The sequence below is a fragment of the Colletotrichum graminicola genome (assembly GCF_000149035.1).
Source record: "Colletotrichum graminicola M1.001 genomic scaffold supercont1.16, whole genome shotgun sequence".
NCBI lineage: Eukaryota > Fungi > Ascomycota > Sordariomycetes > Glomerellales > Glomerellaceae > Colletotrichum > Colletotrichum graminicola.
The window spans coordinates 816,646-836,455 of record NW_007361020.1 but is presented as its reverse complement, the minus strand read 5'-3'; the positions used below and the strand labels follow the sequence as shown (position 1 = coordinate 836,455).

The 19,810-nt window shown below is 47.8% G+C and overlaps 6 protein-coding genes across 6 annotated transcripts; 5 read left to right on the top strand and 1 right to left on the bottom strand.

Annotated features, from left to right (window-relative positions):
- Window positions 1-7,597: 7,597 nt before the first annotated feature.
- GLRG_05052 (uncharacterized protein) lies at window positions 7,598-7,792 on the top strand (the record flags this gene model as incomplete). Its single annotated transcript, XM_008095737.1, has 1 exon — window positions 7,598-7,792. One exon carries the CDS (start codon window positions 7,598-7,600, stop codon window positions 7,790-7,792), a length of 195 nt encoding a protein of 64 aa, XP_008093928.1.
- A 587-nt stretch (window positions 7,793-8,379) lies between these two features.
- On the bottom strand, window positions 8,380-9,953 carry GLRG_05051 (GTP-binding protein TrmE; the record flags this gene model as incomplete). Its single annotated transcript, XM_008095736.1, has 2 exons — window positions 8,380-9,833; window positions 9,947-9,953. The coding sequence occupies 2 exons, from the start codon at window positions 9,951-9,953 to the stop codon at window positions 8,380-8,382; spliced, it is 1,461 nt and encodes a 486-aa protein (XP_008093927.1).
- A 616-nt stretch (window positions 9,954-10,569) lies between these two features.
- On the top strand, window positions 10,570-11,576 carry GLRG_05050 (uncharacterized protein; the record flags this gene model as incomplete). Its single annotated transcript, XM_008095735.1, has 2 exons — window positions 10,570-10,592; window positions 10,646-11,576. The coding sequence occupies 2 exons, from the start codon at window positions 10,570-10,572 to the stop codon at window positions 11,574-11,576; spliced, it is 954 nt and encodes a 317-aa protein (XP_008093926.1).
- An 814-nt stretch (window positions 11,577-12,390) lies between these two features.
- On the top strand, window positions 12,391-13,221 carry GLRG_05049 (uncharacterized protein; the record flags this gene model as incomplete). The annotated part of the gene is made up of 1 exon (XM_008095734.1): window positions 12,391-13,221. One exon carries the CDS (start codon window positions 12,391-12,393, stop codon window positions 13,219-13,221), a length of 831 nt encoding a protein of 276 aa, XP_008093925.1.
- Window positions 13,222-14,193: 972 nt separating this feature from the next.
- GLRG_05048 (GTPase-activating protein GYP7) lies at window positions 14,194-16,854 on the top strand (the record flags this gene model as incomplete). Its single annotated transcript, XM_008095733.1, has 4 exons — window positions 14,194-14,364; window positions 14,432-15,806; window positions 15,860-16,441; window positions 16,493-16,854. 4 exons carry the CDS (start codon window positions 14,194-14,196, stop codon window positions 16,852-16,854), a joined length of 2,490 nt encoding a protein of 829 aa, XP_008093924.1.
- A 1,050-nt stretch (window positions 16,855-17,904) lies between these two features.
- GLRG_05047 (uncharacterized protein) lies at window positions 17,905-18,597 on the top strand (the record flags this gene model as incomplete). Its single annotated transcript, XM_008095732.1, has 2 exons — window positions 17,905-18,124; window positions 18,224-18,597. The coding sequence occupies 2 exons, from the start codon at window positions 17,905-17,907 to the stop codon at window positions 18,595-18,597; spliced, it is 594 nt and encodes a 197-aa protein (XP_008093923.1).
- Between the last annotated feature and the right edge of the window lie 1,213 nt (window positions 18,598-19,810).

The window sequence follows — 19,810 nt, the reverse complement described above, 5'->3', positions numbered from 1 at the left end:
TAAAAATAAAGTTAAAAACCTTAACTATAAGGTAAATAATCTTAACGCTCTTAATAAGTTTAAGGCTAAGGATTTTAAATAGTTATAAGATTAAGTTACCTTACTTATAAAGACACTTTACCTTTAGTAAGAGATATATACTACTACCTAAAGTGTTATTAGTAATATAAGCTTAAGTAGTAGAAGTAATAAGTAACCTTACTTAGTAAAGAAACTTAGTAGCCTTATAGGCCTATAAGGAAAAAAGCGCTAGGCTAGGGCTATTAACCTAAGTAATAATAATAATAAGTAAATAGTAAGGTTAAAATATAGATAAATAACCTTAAGATATAGGGCTATAATATAAAAGAGATAAGAAATAGTAGCTATTACTTTCTTAATTAGCTTTTAAAGTATTTAGTAAAAGAAGATAAGGTCTTTTTAAGGGGGGGCACTTATTATAAGATAAAGTAGTAAGTGCCTATAGTTAGGAGATAAATAAATAGTAAAGACTAGATACTTAATATATATATAATACGTTATATATATCTTAAGTATATATCCCTTTAGTAAGGTAACCTTTTATAAAAGAAAGGATAACTATAAATATACTTTCTATTTATTACTTATTTTATCTTATATTATTTATTTAGCTTTTTATTTTTTATTTATCTTACTTTACTACTTTACTATTACGCTTTACTTTTACACTATATTACTTTATAATACTACTATAGCCTAGCTTTATCCTGTTAGAACTATAATAGCTACTAGGAAGGCTGTGTTACTTAGTATAGTTATACTAGTACTTTAGTATATACTTACACTTTACTTACTATATAACTACTTAGTAATAAAAGCCTTATTAGCCTTATTAGCCTTACTAGTAGCTATATAGGAATCTAGTATATTAAACCCTCTTAATAGTGTTTTTCCTTATATTATTTTTTTATTAGATTATTATATAGACTATTCTAGTAGTATACTTTAATTAATAGCTATAGTTAGGCCTATTAAGTACTTAATTCTAAATAGCTATAGCTTATTTATACTAGCTATATATTAGTAATATATTAGTAAAGGATTAGTCTATCTAGTATTATTCTAATCTATCTTACCTATACTAGTTTCTTAAGAGAGATAGAAGCTTAAGAATTATAAGATATTTAGCTATAGACACTTAACTAGGTAGGGCTTAATAATAGGTATTAGTGTATTATAAGACTTAAGCTTATAGAGCCCCTTATCTTATTAGGCCTCTGCTGTAATAACTGTATAGTAGGGTAGGGTTACTAAAGCCTTAGTAACTAATTACTAAGACCTATAACTGCTATTATAAATCCTTTTATATATATATAAATTAGCTAGTAAATATATAGTTACTTTATAGTAAATTATTAAGGAATAAGTAGTAAATTAGCGTTACTTTTAGGGGTAACTTTACTAATAATATTATTAGGATTAGCTAGGAATTTCTTAACTAAGAAATAAGGGTTTTTCTCTGTTTCTATAGGATTTTACTATAGTTATATAACATATAAGAGAATTAATTAATTAACTATTATAATCCTTACTATTTAATAGAAATCCTCCTCTTAAGGCTATAGGCAGAGGCTAATAATAAGGTAAGAGGCCTAGGAGGTCACGTGACCTCCTAGTACATAGGCCCCCTTATAACAATATAGATAGGGGATAGGTAATAAGAGAAATAAGGGGAATTTCTAGTATAAAGAAAAAGTTACTAGTGTTATAATATATTTATTATAGATATTAATTAGAGTAACTAGCTAGGCCTACTTACTATAGATTATAGTATTTAATAGCTGCCTATCTAGCTAGCTATAATAGTTACTTTTTCTCTCTTTATATATAATAGGAATTAATAGTTAACCCTTATTATTTATTACTTACCTATTAATATATATAGTTAACTATATTACTAACCTAGTAAAACTAATAATTATCTTTATAACTAGCTAGCTTACTTACTTTAATTATAATCTAAATCTAAATTACTAAAGGCTATAAATTATATACTTAGATATCTTTATTAAATATAGTATCGTTACTTTAAATATAAAGTAATACTAAGTAGTAAAAATAATACATTAAAGGTTACCTTAAATATCTTATTTACTAATAACTTACTAGACTATTATAGCTTATAAGTATATATACTAAAGCTATTTAAAAGGCTTATCTTTTAGTAAGCTAATAAATAAGATATTATAATAATATTAACTACTAAGGCTAAATTATTAGTATTATTATTTACTATAAAGAAGGTACTTTTTACTAGTAAATTAATATAAGAATATTACTAATAGATTAGTAATATAGCGCCTTATAAGGTTATATATAGTGTAGTCCTAGCATAAAGTGCTAGAACTAGTAGATCTTTTAGTCTATTAGGCAAATTAGTACACCACCTAATTCTCTTATAATTATTATAGTACTTTATACTAAGACTACACTATATATAACCTTATAAGGCGCTATATTACTAACCTATTAGTAGTATCCTTATAATTAATTACTATACTAAGTATTTAACTATTAACTTAACTAAAAACTAAATTATTACTTAATAAGTAAGTAGCTACTAAATAGCTACTAACTATTTATATTAGCTATAATAATACTTAGACTATTAGGCTTATTACTAAAAAGCTTATTTAACTATAAATAAGGCTATAATATATAAATATTTATAACTACTAGTTATACTAAGAAGTAGTAATAAATTAAATTACTATTAAATATAAGAAGTTAGCTAAATTAATAACTAATAGATTAATAAAAGTACTTAGTATACTATAATTTACTATATTTATTTCTTAATTAAATATTAGTAACTAATATATATACCTTAAAGTAAATTAATAATAAAAATTAGCTAATAATAAAGTAAAGCTTTACTACTAGATAAAAAAAACTATATAAGATATTAAAAAATAATTAATAAATAAATAGGCTATAAATAAAGCATGTTTAGTATAAGTATTATAGTAATTAATTACTTTACTAATATTAAGAAGGTATATTAAATATAATAAAATTATATATAAATTAGCTAGTAAATATATAGTTACCTTATAACAGATTACTAGGGAATAGGCAGTAAATTAGCCTTACTTTTAGGGGTAACTTTACTAATAATATTACTATAATTAGCCTAAGATTTCCTAACTAAGAAATAGGGGGTTTTCCCTATTCCTATAGGATTTTACTATAGTTATATAACATATAACATAATTAATTAATTAACTATTAAAATCCCTATAATTTAATAACATACTATAGAGGTACACGTTAAAAGTTATAATCTATAGTGCTAAGACTACCCCCTAACTACCTAACCTACTTTATATATTTCTAGCTAATTAGAGTAATAGGATTTATCTGCTTTCTTAGGGCCCTTATAAAAGTAATTTCACTATAATAACTATTATAATAACTATTATAATAATAACTATTATAACTATCTATTATAACTACTTTATACTACTATTATAGCCTATATTAACCCCTACTTATAGGTATTAATTCTTACCCTTTAAAGCTATATTAGTAGTAAATTAGCTAATAAGGTTATAAAGGCTCTTAATATACCTAAAGTTATAGTTAATAAGATTCTTATACGTATAAAAAAGCATAGCTTTAACCCCTCTGCTCCTACTTTCTTTATCCTTCCTAAATACGTTAAAGATACCCCTTAAGCTAGCTAGCTAAAGAAGGTAACACCTATAGTAGAAAAGCTTATTATTAAAAAGGTTTACTATAACTAATATAGTAGGGAAAAGATATATACTAATATAGCTAGTAAGCTATAAAAAGAGCTTAATATAAATATTTTAGCCTTAATAGTCTACTAAATCCTCTAGTAATATAGGTTTAAAAAGTCTAAACTAATAAGGAAGCCTAGCTTAATAGCTTAAATAAAGCAAGAGAGGCTTTCTTAGTGTCTAGTATATTACTACTAGTTACTTAAAGATTAAAAAAAGGTTATTTAGTCTAATAAAATATTAGTAGTCTTAGGCTATTACTATAGTAGCTACTATTTATAGTAATAAGTATATAAGGGGCCCCTATGGAGATGTATTTAGAGCATTGCCATGGACGAAAAGATAAATTTTCTCGAACGGGGCCACGGCGTCCTCCTCCTAAATGTTGACATACAATGTACGGGCTACCTATATAAAGTTATATATTTATACTTAATAAAAAGGTTACTTTAAGTTTATATTTTAAGGTTACTTTATATATAATAAAAAAAGCCTTTCCTACTACTAGTTACCTAAGTTAGCTATAATATAGTAAGAAGCTACTACTAAGGTTAAGAAGTTAAATAAAGATCTAAAGCTAGTTAAGCGCCTTAAATAGGAACTAGAGAAAAAGATAGCCTAGCTATAGCTCTAACAGCTCCCTAGCTACAAACTAACTTTTTACTAGAACACCTATACTAGTAAGTTAGTCTATAAGGGTAACAGAGGAATTAACTAGTACTATTACTATAAGGAGATTCTCCTACCTAAGCTTTTTTTATTTATTACTAATAAGTGCCTACCTAGCACTATTATTTAAGAGGATAAAGCACCTTCTTATAATTACTACTATATCTACTATATATATACTACTTATAATATCTAGAAGCTTATCTAGTGTAGTAATAGCCCTAATCTTAACCCTATTAAGCCTTATTAGCTGTAAATAAAGCGATTTATAATAAGAAAAGGCACCCTAACTAACTAAGCTATAGCTAAATAAGCGTAGCAAGAGTACTAGTAGGCATTACTACAAGAGAAAATCTAGGCATAAATAGAATAAATACTAGCCTATATTAAGGCTATTATTACCCTTAATAGTAGTAATAAGTATAAGGAAGGCCAGCATACTAGTAAGTATTACTTAGAGGTTAAATACAGTAAATAAATCCTATTAGTAGTAACTAGTAATTATTAATAGCAACTAAATAACTCACTTAGCCGTAATATAAAATAGTAGCTGTAATTCACTATAGAGGGCACCCTTATAATTACCCCTGTTAATTAACAGGGGGTGGTCTTAGCACTATGGATCATGACTTTTGACGCGCACCTCCGTACAGGGACCAAGATGGCCCCAACAGACCAGCTACAGCACAAGACAACTTCAATCATACACACACACATTGACCCACCTTTCGGTGACTGTGCCACTTAGGTTTTGTGCACGACTACCTAGGTACAGATACCTACAGGTAGTTTCCTACCTACACCTTCAGCAACTGCTTCGACGTTAGTCAGCGAGTGTATGGACCCCAACCAACTCGGATCTCCTTCCGTCAAAGTATTGCACTTCTACCGACGACATCTCATCATCAGGTACGGATAATCGAGGCCTGTTTCCATTCGCATACTTTTCCCAATAGCCTCCCCGATGACGCCTCGTGCCACATGCCTGCAGCGAGGTCTGTCTGCCTCTCGATCAGCCTGGCATGGCGACAGGACTGCTGGAACTCTTGTGCTGCACCCGCTGACTCACCTCGGCTTCTATTATTTCTCGGCTGTCAGAGGATTGTTGGCATGCAACCAAGAACACACAAACGTTGCCCGAAACGCGTCTCATCTGCAGTAGCGACATTATGTCACCTCGCCCTAGCGTTGCCCCTTTGTAGAACTTTTGATATCGGGAAACCAATGATCTCAGGCTTCGGTCTTGCCCGAACCCTGAAGCGCCCTAAGCCAACTTGGGCAGAGTTGGCCAAGCAGACAGGCTTCTTCTGTCTTGCGAAACAGACAGGATGACTACCACAAAACCGGGTGCCTTGTCAAGCGAGGCCACGAAATCTTAGGTCATCCTCCAGAAGCGGTCAGGCACCATCTATTCCCGTCCCCTTAGCGGCTTCATGCTGCCCCCCTCCCCCTCCACCCAAGACCAATGATTGTAGAGCGGACTTTCGGCATCTCCATGCTCCCTCTGGTGCGTGACGTTTCTCGCCTGTCCTCCGACCGTTTCCGGAGCTTCTGATCACATTGCTCGCGAGGCGGACATAGGACGGGGCTAATATGGGTCTGTCACCGTCGCATATGACTCTTCATGTCGCTCACTCGCAGCGTCGATCAAAGTAGCAGAATTGAAAGCCGGCGTATTACCAATGACGGGACCAACCGTGATTAGCGGACCTTCCGTTCCTCGCCCGGCATAGGACACAAGCGCCGAATGCTCCGAAAACATTCAGAACAATGCGTCTAGATACTGGCGACACCGAGGACATTCCTGTCTTCTATCCCATCCGACGAATCAACATCACGCGGGTGACCTTGAAGCTAGCGAAGGCGGGCAAATGCCCCCCCCCCCCCTGCCACACCGGTCAACTCTCTAGTCGATGTGCATTGGCTGTCCTTATGTCAGGTTCCACATCCCTCCCACGCGAACTTCACCGTCCCCCACCCGACACGAACTTGATGGTCGGAGGTTCTTGCAAAGCGACATTTGCACAGCCTTGAATGCTGACAGAAACACATAGCCTGTGTCTGCTAGCCTACGAAACGCCCTGCCTCGTTCACCTCTTCCGGCCTGAACTGAGACGTATCTTCAGGCAGGCCAGGCTGGTGCTTACTCGGCACGAGTGGTTCCCAGCACTCAGCCCTATACGTACAACCTCTTCCCTGTCCATCGCTTCCTCATTCGTCCTCTTGCCCTTGCGCACCATCTTCTCTTGCCCCCCCCGAGCGCTTCCACCAACGATCCTGCGCCAATCCGTGTAACCAGATCCCGTCGCTCTGGTTTCTGTCCCTGTCCTCTCGCCCGGGGACTCGGGGCCCCAAGCCACGCCCTTGGCCCTTTACAGCCAGAAACGGAAATGAATAAGTCAAAGACACACAACAGGGATGTGACAGCCTACCTATTCTGGTGTCCCAGAGAACTGCTCTCACACGCGTCTCTCTGCCCATGGCCCTGGTCTGCGGCAACCCGGTTCATGGCTCTTGCTCACCTACCCTTGTCGTCGTCGTCTCCCATCCCACCATCTCGTCGCCCAGGTTTCCGGTCTGCCGTAACATGTCGTGTGGACTGCGCATCGATAACAGTAACACAGCCATACAGGTTTACGAGTCGAGGAACGAGCGGTGTCATACTCGCAGTGGCAAGAACGCTAAAGCTTGTTCTTCACATCTCCACACCCTCCCTGTCGTCTTACCCGTGTCATCGCCTTTCACATATGGGGGGAAAAGGGCTGCCTAGAGCTCCGTGGGGGCCATCCCGGAACGACCATCACAAGTCTCATTTCCCATAAGCCATCCTGTCGAAGTACCCTCGCCGGTCCTCCGCGGAGGCTGGGGTGCTCAGACTGTGTCATCATGGTTGTCTGTTCTGTAAGGTAGGGTTGGCTCTTACTCCGAGTCAACGCGATGAGCCTCAACGCCCACGTTCGACGAAGGGGGGGATAGATGCCTCGACGCCTATATAAACACTTGATATATCCCCCTTTGAAACAAGAAATATCATCATCACCACACTCACAGACCAGACAAGCCAAGCATACAACTCTCACATCTACATCCTTTTCACTCATACTTATCCTCTCAACATCATCACTACCACCGCAGCCAACTTAACACCTCCTCATCACTTCACAATGGCCGCCTTCACGCTCATCTTCACCCCTACCACCGCCGTCTACGGACGCTCCGGCTACAACAAGGACGGTGACGACGAGGAGAAGGACAGTGGCCGTTCCGGCTACAACAAAGACGGCAACGACGACGATGAGACCCAGAACAAGGGACGCTCCGGCTACAACAAGGATGGTGACGACGAGGAGGACAAATAAGCGTCTCTCCTCCCCGGGCCGACGCCCTCTCTGACTTTCCACACCGCCGAGGATGGCTCGTTTTCTTGACAACGGCCCTCGGAAGAGCAAACGGCGCCTTGACCGGCGCCTTGACTAGCTGGCCGCATCGCAACATGCGCGCCTCCCATTCAACCAGCATTAGACCGGAGTTTTATCACACCGTGTCGCCACCGCGCAACCCCCCCCCCCCCGGGAGACGCGGAAGCCAGGAGACAATAGTACTGGCGGCGGCTTCTCTTTTCGTTTCCTTCCTCATGCATTGGGCCGGAGTTCAGGATACGCATGCTGGCATGGTAGCATCGCGGTGGATCCCTCGTTTCTTTGAATGATTGGAATTGCATAGGAGGCATGGGTATAGAGTAGAATTGCTTTTTCGCTGGTGGCCTTGTCATCTCACATCCTCCTCCTTTCCCTCTCAAACTCCCCTGGATATTAGATTTCATTAGAAAAGTGACGACTTCGCCGTCCAAGCCCCAATGGTTGTCTAATTACTATTTTCCTACACAAAACCTGTAGCCAAGTGTGTCAGTATGCCGATGAAACAGTGAGAGTGAAAGTCGTTGCACCTACTTTTCGAAGATTACACCAAGGACCTCTTCGACGTCGCCCGACTCGACGCGGCCGGTGATCTTGGCGAGACAGTCTGCCGCGTACCGGAGGTGTTCCGCCGCGAGGACGATATCCGGCTCCTCGCCTTCTTCCTCGGGGTGCGCCACGGCCATGAAGTCGCCCAAGAAGCCGCGGCACTGCTCAAGCAGCTGTGCCTGTCTTGCCGTGACACCCAGCAGATCTTGTTGATCTGTGGGCAGAGACGTCATGCCCGCGAATGACTCAACCAGCTGGTCGATGAGCCTGTGGATGGCACCCGGATCCTTTTGACTTGTGGCCTTGGCCTGCGCCTCGCGGCAAGATATTGTAATGATTTCCGCCCGAGCCATACCCGGGGCGTGGTCAGCTACTTCGCCCCTGAATCGGCCAAGGAGGTCGGAGAAGGTAGACCCATCAACGGCGTCTCGCTTATTCACGACGACGAGGCATGACTGAGCCTCCAACGCGAGCCTCAACGTCTCCGCGTCGTAGTTGATCCGGAAACCCCCGTCGCGCCCCGGCTCCACCGCCGCTAGAACGATGATGATGTCCGATTCCGACGCCTTCTGTTTCGCTCGGCGGATGCCCTCCTCCTCGACGATCCCCAGCGCAGGCTCAGAGAGGTCACCGCCCAGGCTCACGGAGGACTTGGTCCGGATGCCAGCCGTATCTGCAAAGGAGCAGAGGTACCCCCGGATATCGAGGCTTACCTCGACGATGTCCCGCGTGGTGCCCGCCTCCATCGACACAATCGAAGCCTCGCGCCCGACGATCAAATTCATCAGCGAGCTCTTGCCGACGTTGGGCGGGCCGAGAAGGGCGATCCGTATGCCGTTCCGCAGCAGCTCGCTACGCTGACTGGCAGCCTCATGCACTCGAATGCTGTGCCGCATATTGGCTACGAGCGCCGAGACGTTTCTCATCAGTTCCGAAGGCGACTCGTCAAAGTGCTGATCCTCGGCAAAGTCGATGAGGGCCTCGATCTCACCCCGGGCGAGCAGGAGCTGTTCGCGCCAGCTCTCGTAGGTGCGCCCTAGCACGCCCGAGCTACCTCGCACCGCGGCGCGGCGCTGTTGCTCCGTGTCGGCGGAGAGCGTGTCGCCGAGGGACTCGACCTGGGCCAGGTCAAGCCTGTCGTTGAGGAAGGCGCGCTTGGTGAACTCGCCGGGCTCGGCGTACCGAATCAGGCTGTCGGACGGACACTTCGGGATCGCTGCGAGGACCGCCTTGACAGTTGCGGGGCCGCCGTGAACGTGCAGTTCCAGGACGTCTTCTCCGGTAACCGTTCTAGAGCCGGGGAAGTAGAGGACCAGGGCATTTGAGTCTAGGATTGGGCCGTCGTCACCGGCCTGGGCGTCCACGAGTGTCCGGACAGCCGCATAGCGAGGTTTGGGGAGTGGTTTATTCGGACAAAGCCCTTTGTAAACCTGGGCTTGTTTTAGTTGTTTTGACTTTGTTATTATTAGTAGTTAATTGCTTACATCTGCACACCCAGGGCCGGATACGCGTATCACCGCAATTCCGGCCCGGCCTTGTGCTGTTGACAATGCATATATGCTGTCTTCTTCAAAAACAACTTCAGGGGTGGATGCGATGTATCTTGACTGAGTCCGTAGGCCATCCAGATGCGTTGGATGCTGTTGGTGTAAGTGGTATGCAGTGGTCGATCCCCACGACAGCGGCCCCGTTCTGACAAGATAGCGACTTCGACCACTAACACATCTTGCAGCTTGTAAGGAGACGTTTCGGCCGAGGCTCCTCATCAACCGAACAAGGGCAGGCATGGACTAGTAAGACAGATGACAAAACAAGAAGAGAAGGCTCCAGATGAAACTTGCAAAGCTACAGTGCCCATAGTAATGATGGGTTTTACATGAGTGGCGATGACTGGGTTGAAATGTAAAGAGGTTAGTGAAGGGGATGAGAAAGTCGTGATCCAGTTTGGAATCCATGGCATGCTATTGGCCAGTCGGACCGCTTTGCACCCGATCTTATCGCGATAAGACCCCTGCAGCCTATGAAGGAAGAAAAAAAAAGATTTTGGACTGCTAGAAAGGAAAACCAGCGCCCCGCCGCCTCACATTTTCCTCTCGAGCTCATAGTACTCGATTGCGGCAGGGCCTTTTTACAACTTACATCTCGTCCCAAATTTCGCCATTACCGTCACAATGGCATCCGACGAGATTATCTGGTGAGAAATTGTCCTTCCGCCACTCAAATCAGCGTCAGTGCTAACATGATCAGGCAAATTATCAACCAGCAGTTCTGCAGCTTCAAACTCTCCACAACCAAGAAGCAGACGTTTTGCAGAAACGAAAACAATGTCACGGGTCTCTGCAATCGACAGTCGTGCCCGCTGGCAAACTCCCGCTATGCCACCGTTCGACGAGCCCCGAACAAGGACACGCTGTACCTCTACATGAAGACGGTTGAGCGCGCACACATGCCCTCGAAGCTATGGGAGCGCATCAAGCTGCCGAACAACTATGCCAAGGCTCTGGAGATGTTGGACGAGAAGCTCATCTACTGGCCCAAGTTCCTCATCCACAAGTGCAAGCAGCGTCTCACCCGTCTGACGCAAGTCAACATTCGCATGCGAAAGATCGCCGCCGAGGAGGAGCGCATGGGCGAAAAGCTGGTACCGAAGATGGCGCCTAAGATCCGGCGCCGTGAGGAGGCCAGAGAGCGTAAGGCAGAGGCTGCAGCGAAGTTGGAGCGCACCATTGAGCGTGAGCTTGTTGAGAGATTACGTTCCGGCGCCTACGGCGACCAACCCCTCAACGTCAGCGAGTCGATCTGGAGAAAGGTTCTCAACTCCATGGAGAAGGAGGGCGAGGGCAAGCGCGACAAGGACATGGACACGGGCATCGATTCGGAAGAGGAGGGCGAGGAGGAGGAAGAAGACGAGGACGACCTGGAGAAGGAGGTCGAGTACGTGTCCGACATCGAGGAGAGCGACGAGGAGCTCGAAGACATTGAAGACTGGCTCGAGAGCGACGATGACGAGGCCGAGGACGATGACGAGGAGGAAGATTCCGAGGACAGCGATGAGGAGGCTGCCCGCAAGGCTGGCGACAAGCGGAAGCGCGGCCGCGCGGTCAAGATGAACCAGAAGAGGCTCAAGCAGAAGCAGACCGAGGAGCGGCCCAAGATCGCGGAGGAGTTGACCTGGTAATAGAAAGGCTCGGATGAATTCCTACAGGCGTCTGGCGCGGGTACCTTCACGGCTGGCTACGGAACGGAAAATCGAAACTTGGGGGCATCGCGCATACCACTGCATGTTGTGATATACTATCAAAAGCTTTCAATGTTGCCGAAATACTGTTTGCATGCGAATTTCATTTTCATGTGTCTATATACTTTTGCGGGCGCCTAATGATTCGTTGGTGATATCTGTTCCGGGACCATGGAAAACCAACTCCATCCCCACCCAGAACACATGGTGTCTCTGGTGGTCATCTACAACCGGAGGTTGAAAGGCAAGGTTTGCGCTTCCCGAAGCGGCCATGATCCATGCTCACACCGAAAAGTTGCTAGGGCCGGGGGGCGTCGGTGAAGAAGCCGTGGCACCTCTATTAGTGCAAGTCCTTTTAGAACAATGCGGGTAGGCCCACCCCCCCCCCCCCCCCCCCACCGCCATGCATTGTTCCGCTGGGCCACAAGTGTCGGACCCAGGCCGCTTTCATTCTCATTATCCAAGACCGTCTTATGTGAAACGGACCACTCCAAATAACCCTCCAGAATTAAAGCAGCCCGACGGAATCGATTCTTGGGTTCAATCTACTCCTTTTCCGTCCTATTACTACAAAAAGAAAAGAAAGAAAAAACCCACCTGCCAGCAAGCGGCCGACTTTATCCCACGAACTCCCGACTAGAAGCTTTCGCGCCCGACCGGAGCAGAGCTCTTTGCCCCAACCCAACCCGTTCGACAGACACCGTCGGAGACCACCTCTGCCCCGCAGGATCCTCGCGACAAGGAGCAAAGCACAATGTCATCTTGGTACTCGAGGATCCTCACCAACACCACCTCTCAGATCTCGAACCTGCAGAGTCGATTGTTGCAGAGCGAAAACGACGGCGACACGGATGACGACACCCACGTCTGCAGAGTCCTGAGAGGTTACTACACAGAGAAAGGCCGGCCCTTCCCAGGCTGGCTTCCGCCCGACCCAAAGGCACCGCCCCCAGTAACTCCGGTCTATGCTCAGCCAGCTCAGCAAGTCGGTTCGCGTTATGGCGGTCTACAACAACCACAGCAAGCCGGCCCTACCACGGGGTTGAGTTCGCTCTGGGATAACAACGCGGCTGCACAGCCTAGACAAGATTCCATGAGCCTGCGACAGGGTCGCGGAGCCCCGCCGCCGATGCGAGGTGGAGAGCAGCAGCCCACGCGATTGAGCCCCTTTGCACGCGCTGGCGACTCTGGACGAGAGGAGGTGCAGGCTCGGCCTCTCCCCAGCCAGCGAGCGGGTAGCTACCAACAAAGTGCGGCTTATGGAAGAGACACGACGAGCACACCGCCGGGCAGCTCGGCAGGCGGATCAGCACAGGATCGACTTAAGCAGCGACTTTGGGGAGGTGCGAGGACAGCCAGTCCAGCGTCAGGGGCAGGAGGCCAAGGGCCATTCCAACCACCGTCAGGCAGAGGAGGAGGCGGAGGCGGCGGCAGTGGTGATTACGAGGACCGATTTGCTCCTGGCGGGATGTACGATGGAGGAAATGATTATGGCAGTGGTGGTGGTGGTGGCGGTGGTGGGCGACCAGGGCTGCCTAACGGGCCGCGGCGGCAAGGTCTCCCGAGCGGTCCTCGGATGAGATGAGGTGATACACGAGAAGGGTTATGGATACTTGTGTGCGAAAGACGGGAGAGGGGCATATCGGTGACGCCGTGGAGCTGCTCGGGAGCTCACCTTTGCGATGCGGACATGTGCGACCAGGTGCTTGGCGGGACCAAACGCAAACCATCAAGCTCGTGCGAGGATCTGCAGGCCATACCTCGCCATCCAGGGACGCGGATACGGATGATGCCGAAATATATGTCGTTCGGAAGGTCCATAGGGAGATAACACCTAATAGCCACGCATTTGCGACTTAATACGTACCCAGGTGATGACGGGCTGTGTTCACCTCCAGCGCAGGTAGCAAGTTAACAAGTCGGACACGGCTTTTATTTTCCATTATCTGATGAACAAGTATGTCTGATTCAGCAGGATAGTATATAAACAACAAGTCACTGTAACCCAGAAACCCCACCAGTAGTCTGCTACGTTTCCGAAGACCGAATGTCGAGTTTTGGCGATGAAGCGAGTTGCTTGCGCGTGCGAACGCGCAACAGCCTCCGGATGGTTAGCCGCAGGCGTGAATGACGACGCATGCATGCTGCAGATGACATGGTTCGTCTCGAAGCTCCGGGTAGCTGTACCGCTAATAAGCGCCAAAGGATGCCTAACGAATGGTACAGATACAGGACCCCCCTCCGATACAAGGGTGCAAGCTTTCGTAGCGGGGTGGCCACGCCCCCCTCGGGAGGCGTTGATGACCGCGTAGCACCTTGCCCCCCCCCTCCGACATCCCATGATACCTAGCCACAGTTCGCTCACATCCCACCTCCCCAGAACCTTTTGTGTTTCCCTCTGCAACTGCATCTTTACAAGAAACTCTGTCGGGCCGCATCCGATATTGTTTGTTTCTCTGAATAGACTCATCAAAGACAACAGGCCTGGGAGCCTTGCCCTCCCCCTACCTACATTACCCCTACGCTCTGCCTTACATCATCACCGAGGCACTGCACGATGACCTCAGACTCGGATCCCCCGCCATCGGCGAGCGCTCCACTGCCAGCACGACCTCGTTCACCCTCGGGCAGCTTTTACGCCCTGAGCGACGACGAGGAAGGGGACTACGACACGATCACACACACAGATACCGGTCGGGGCGTTAAACTCCTTTTTTCCAAGAGCAAGGTGAGCCGCGAAAACTACTGTCGCCACCCCCATTAGATTTGGGAACTGACGGGGCTTCACTGCGCAGGTTTACGTGCATCCCACGCCTTCGGCGAAAGATAATATCCCCGGTTACATCGCTCTTCTCCAACAAAAAGCAGGCCATAATGGTCGTCCGGCCTCCCCTTCGTCAGTAGACTCGCAGAACCCAAGCGCCTCCGATCTGCTCCTGGCATGGCTCCCCGAGTCGTCCCTAGGCGAATCCGAGAGCATCTACGTCAAGGTCGACCTTAGCGAAGCGGAGTCGCCTCCGAAGCAATCATATCTTGTACCACCCCCACCGACCGTCACATCTCACCGCGGCTCTGTCGGCACTTATGCGTTCGCCATCCCAGTCAGCGCAATCTACTCGCTTCTCGTAAGACCGCCGAGTCTTGGCTGGTGGTTTGGCTCTTTGATTATCAACTCGAGGGCGGGCGACAGCTTCCCTGCACTGTTCTTCCACGACAATGAATGTCAAAGCACAATCCTGAAGAGGAAGAGGCGGACCAGGGACAACTTTGACCCGTTCGGCGATCGAGGGGAGATGTTCTGGGGCGGCGACGAAGTCTTACGCTGGTTGCGGCGCTACGTCCCTATTGAGAGATCCGGAGCGGAACCCAACATCTATCTGGTAGACCCGTCAAAGGAGGACAGCGAGGCCTTCAGCGGCAAGCTTACTTCCAGTACGGCCCAGGTTGGCTTGAAAGATGGAACGGGGACTCGCGCTGGCGGCGCCGGCCCCAGTGGCGACGCGCAGATGGATCCTTTTGTGAAGTTTGTGAAGGAGACGGGTTGGAACATTATGGAGAAATTCAGCAAGGTGACCACCTTCACACGACGGGCCGCGCAAGATGTTATGCAAAACCCGAATGTCCCCCCGCAAGTCAGGAGGCTCCTGCGCAACCCCGAGGTGCAGACGCTTCAGGATGAATTCGACAGTGCGAGGATATATCTCGCGCGCTGGGCCATGGGAATCGCTGAGCAGAGCGAGCGGGATCGGAGTCAGAGAATATGGACGGCTAGGGAGGTCCTAGAGCTCGAGGATACCGATGTCGGAGAGTTCGAGCTCTTGGACGGGAGCAGCACCATGTCATTGGAGGACAGGAGGAAACCAGTGACGCTGAAAGAGTGGAATACCTTCTTTGATCAGCGGACCGGACGACTCTCAGTCACTGTGGATGAGGTCAAGGAAAGGGTCTTTCACGGCGGCCTTGACCCAGACGATGGAGTGCGAAAGGAGGCATGGTTGTTTCTGCTCGGGGTCCATGACTGGTACAGCACATCCGAGGAGCGGAAGGCTCAGATTGCGTCACTTAGGAACGAGTATGTCAAGTTGAAGGGGGCATGGTGGGAGAGGCTTGTAGACCTTGGTGGTGAAGGCGAGCAGGGAGAGTGGTGGCGTGAACAACGTGGCCGTATTGGTAGGTTTTCCGACGAACGACTTGATGATGATTTTGTGCTAATACTGTTGCAGAGAAAGACGTTCATCGAACAGACAGAAATGTTCCTATCTTTTCTGGAGAAGACATTCCGCATCCAGACCCCGAATCTCCCTTTTCCGAGGTTGGCACCAATGTCCACCTGGAGCAGATGAAGGACATGCTTCTTACGTACAACGAGTACAACAAGGATCTCGGCTACGTGCAGGGCATGTCCGATCTCCTGGCCCCCATCTACGCCGTTATGCAGGACGATGCAATCGCCTTCTGGGGCTTCCAGCACTTCATGGACCGTATGGAGCGCAACTTCTTGCGCGACCAGTCAGGAATGCGGTCACAACTGCTCACCCTTGATCACCTCGTCCAGTTCATGGACCCGAAGCTTTACGCGCACCTGCAGTCCGCGGACAGCACCAACTTTTTCTTCTTCTTCCGCATGCTACTCGTCTGGTACAAGCGAGAGTTCGAGTGGATGGACGTCTTGCGCCTTTGGGAGATTCTCTGGACGGACTATTTGAGCAGCAGCTTCCACTTGTTTGTCGCATTAGCAATCCTAGAGAAGCACCGGGACGTCATCATGACCCACCTGCAGCATTTCGATGAGGTTCTCAAATATGGTATGTTTCTCGGCACTTTGGCTTACAGCTACAGACGCTGACAATGCACAGTCAACGAACTTTCCAACACAATGGACCTTGACTCAACTTTGATTCGCGCCGAAGCGCTATTCCGCCGTTTCCAGCGGCTGGTGGAAGCAGTTGATAAGAAGGGTAACTTTCCTGGGCCACGACTCCGAGATCCCGGCTCTCCCTCCAAATCGTCATCATCCGACCAGGCCGACAAGGACCCGAAGCAAGGCCAGAGCAGTGCCGGACCAGCGTCCCCACGCAAAGATACGGGCAAGGCGCCTGAGGGGCCGCAGGTGAAGAAGATCATCACACCAGAATTGAGAGAGCTGGTCAGCCGCAAGGTTGTAGTACTTCCACGCAAGGAGGTAGCGAAGAAGGGGGACGGCCCAGGGAGATCATGACTAGCACAACAATCACGACAAAACGGATGAAAGGTTTGGCTTTACGAAGCTTAGGAACGAAAACGTGTTGGTACGCATTTGGGGATAATAAGGGCGGGCGTCTAGGTGTCTTTCTAAATAGTTATTTGGAAGAAAACAAACACGCGACAACGTGTATGATGCAACCCTCAAGAAAAGCCTCGCCCTTCATCGGCTTTCCAAGGCCTAGAAGACCCATCGGTGACTCTTATACGTCCGGCATAAAAAAGATGGGGTGGAATATCCTACGGGTGACGCCAGAAGGACAAGGGGGCGCGGAGACCCTGCTCTGTCCCCGGATGCATCTTCCTGTCAGGGACACCCGTACTCGGTACAAGTCTACTGTTGAGCCGTCAAGGCAGCCGACTGTTGGGCCCTGTCGCTCTTCCACACGCCGGCTCTTGATCTAAAGCTCTAGATGCGTGTCTAGTCGGTTTTGGCAACGATGCGGTCAGATTTTGGGATTGGCTGCTCCCCCCCTTTGGCTCCGGAGCTAGCATCGTGTCCCCTTCCCCCTTGTTTACAATGCAACCTGTGACCTCACAGCGCATCTTAAGTATCGACATCATGCGCGGAGAAAGGGGGCTAGGGTGGTCACCCGGGCAGCACTACGTGAGATGAAGAGATGAAAGTATGATAACTGCGTCTGCCTAAGGTCGGTTCAAGGGGTTAGGGCTCAGGCAAGACGTAATCAGACTATAACTGAAGGCCTGCCACAGGTCGGCGTTTCTGAGGGCTGAGTGATGGTATATAATAGGTAAGCCAAGGGGCCACAACGGCGGTCAACACCGCCCCCCCTTTCTCTGGGAAGACATCACACGACTTCACAGCAACCTTTGACTTACACGACAGCACCCCTGAGCAAATATCACCGCTCACTGCCGACTGGTATCTCACATAAGCTGCCTAAAGCAACCGGAACAGGCAAAGGCAAGCAAAGGTGACTAGGGATATAATACCCCCTCGAGACCCCCCCGAACCCCACGAAGAAAAAGACCTTCTCTCTTCCCCCTCAAGAGAAATCTCGCAATAATGTCCCCGGGAGGTGGTGAAGTTATTGAAGAAGAAGCCCGCGCATCCGTCGTAAAAGAAGTCATCAACCAGCCCGGCCGGAACGATATCTTCGTTGGGGACCGACCGAACCAAATCGCCCTAGCCAGCGGGGCCCTGATCGACGGGTTCAACCCCGGATACGGGTTCAACCCTGGATACGGACCGATGGGTTATCAACTTTGCACTCAGTGCCGCCGTTGTGAGTCACCGTATTCCATGCCTTGCTCCCCCCCTTGGACAACTTGTTTGTACGGGACACGCTTCCCATGTCGACGCTGGCCTCTAACACCTCTCACAGACTGGCATACATCCTTCTCCGAGACCGTCTGCTACCGCTGCCGCAATGCCGTCGGCTACCGCGGCGGCTACTTCGACGACCGCTCCAGCATCAGCTACGGCTCCGGGTACGGCTACGGCCACGGCTACGACCGTGGGTACGGACACGGTTATGGACACGGAAACGGTTACGGTCACGGTTACGGTCACGGTTACGGCCACGGTCACGGCTGCTGTCGGTGCTCCTACTGCGAACGCGTTAGGTATTCGGGGGACTGCGGGTGCCGTGGAAACATCAGTATCTGCAGGGACCGGTGCGGGAGGCCAGCGCTGTGCCGGCCGTGCCCGAAGAGGCTTGCTTTTGAGAAGAAGATCGTGAAGCGGTACTACTGCTGAGTCGCTGTTAGCGAACCAGGGAGAGAGAGAGAGAGAGAGAGAGAAAGAGGAGATGAGAGCGCATTCTGAACATGCCGAGGGCGGGATGCCTTGACTTTTGCATTTTTTCCTCTTCGTTTCAGCTATTTTGTGGCGAGAGATATAGGTTGTCGTTTTCAGCTGATTTCATGTTTCCCTCAAAGTTGTTCGTCATGTTGAGGGACGCACATTGGATTGGAACGTTGTGTGTTTTCGAGTCTCCCACTGCAGGATATACATGCAGATCCTCCTCCCCGGTTCTTTTTTACTTTTGAATTTCTGTACAGAGCATTTAGGTGGTAGTAGTATTGAATGTATCTTCATGACATTAGCCTTGAATGGCACGCGTGAGGCCAACTATCTTGAGGGATGGGCCATCACAGCTGAACGTCATGATCTTACCAAGCCATAAGGTTACCTTTATCCGTGTTGTTCATGAAATAGAACCTGTATTGGCAGCGTGGCACACCACAGTTCAGCTACAAACCCGATCCCGAAGTCAGATGGTCCTGTGTAGAGACACTAGTGTTGACGGCAGTTTCTAGCGGGGAATCAGCGTTGCTTCAAATATGGCATCGCGTGCGTTCAAGCTTACCGAAATGAGGGGACTTGCGTTACGAATGCCACATCACTACTGCCTCAGCCGCGCAAAATATGCTCAAACACCGGACCATACGAAAACCCGACGTTCTAACCACTGAGAACTGTCCACGTTTGACCGGAATGCAGGGGATGGGTGCTAGTTGGTCATAGTAGCGTCGAGCTTATCGTGAGCCGACCGGACCCGGCACCGATGCCAACTGGCTTGGGGCCCGGCATTGCCGATGGAGTATGAGACCGGCGGAGCATGAGGGAATCTCTCGGTATAGCCATTCATCAGGGTTATTTGCGACGCTACTAGTGATGGTCCATGGTCTCATTGGCTTGAACGTTACATGCATCATATCTACTTCCCAATTGTCCTCTGTACCAATTTTAGACTGATCCTCAAACTTAGAAAACAGCCTGTATATAATTGAAATACATATACTCTTAGTGTCGGTCATGAAGAGCTACCCCCAGATACAAAGCTCAGGGGACCACAACGAGGGCCTGCCAGGCCTCCCTGTCGTATTTGTGGAAAATCTTCAACTCACTTGGTCACCCCTAAGGCCACCGTGGCGGCGGCGCAGACCGGTCCGGCAGCAAGAACTCC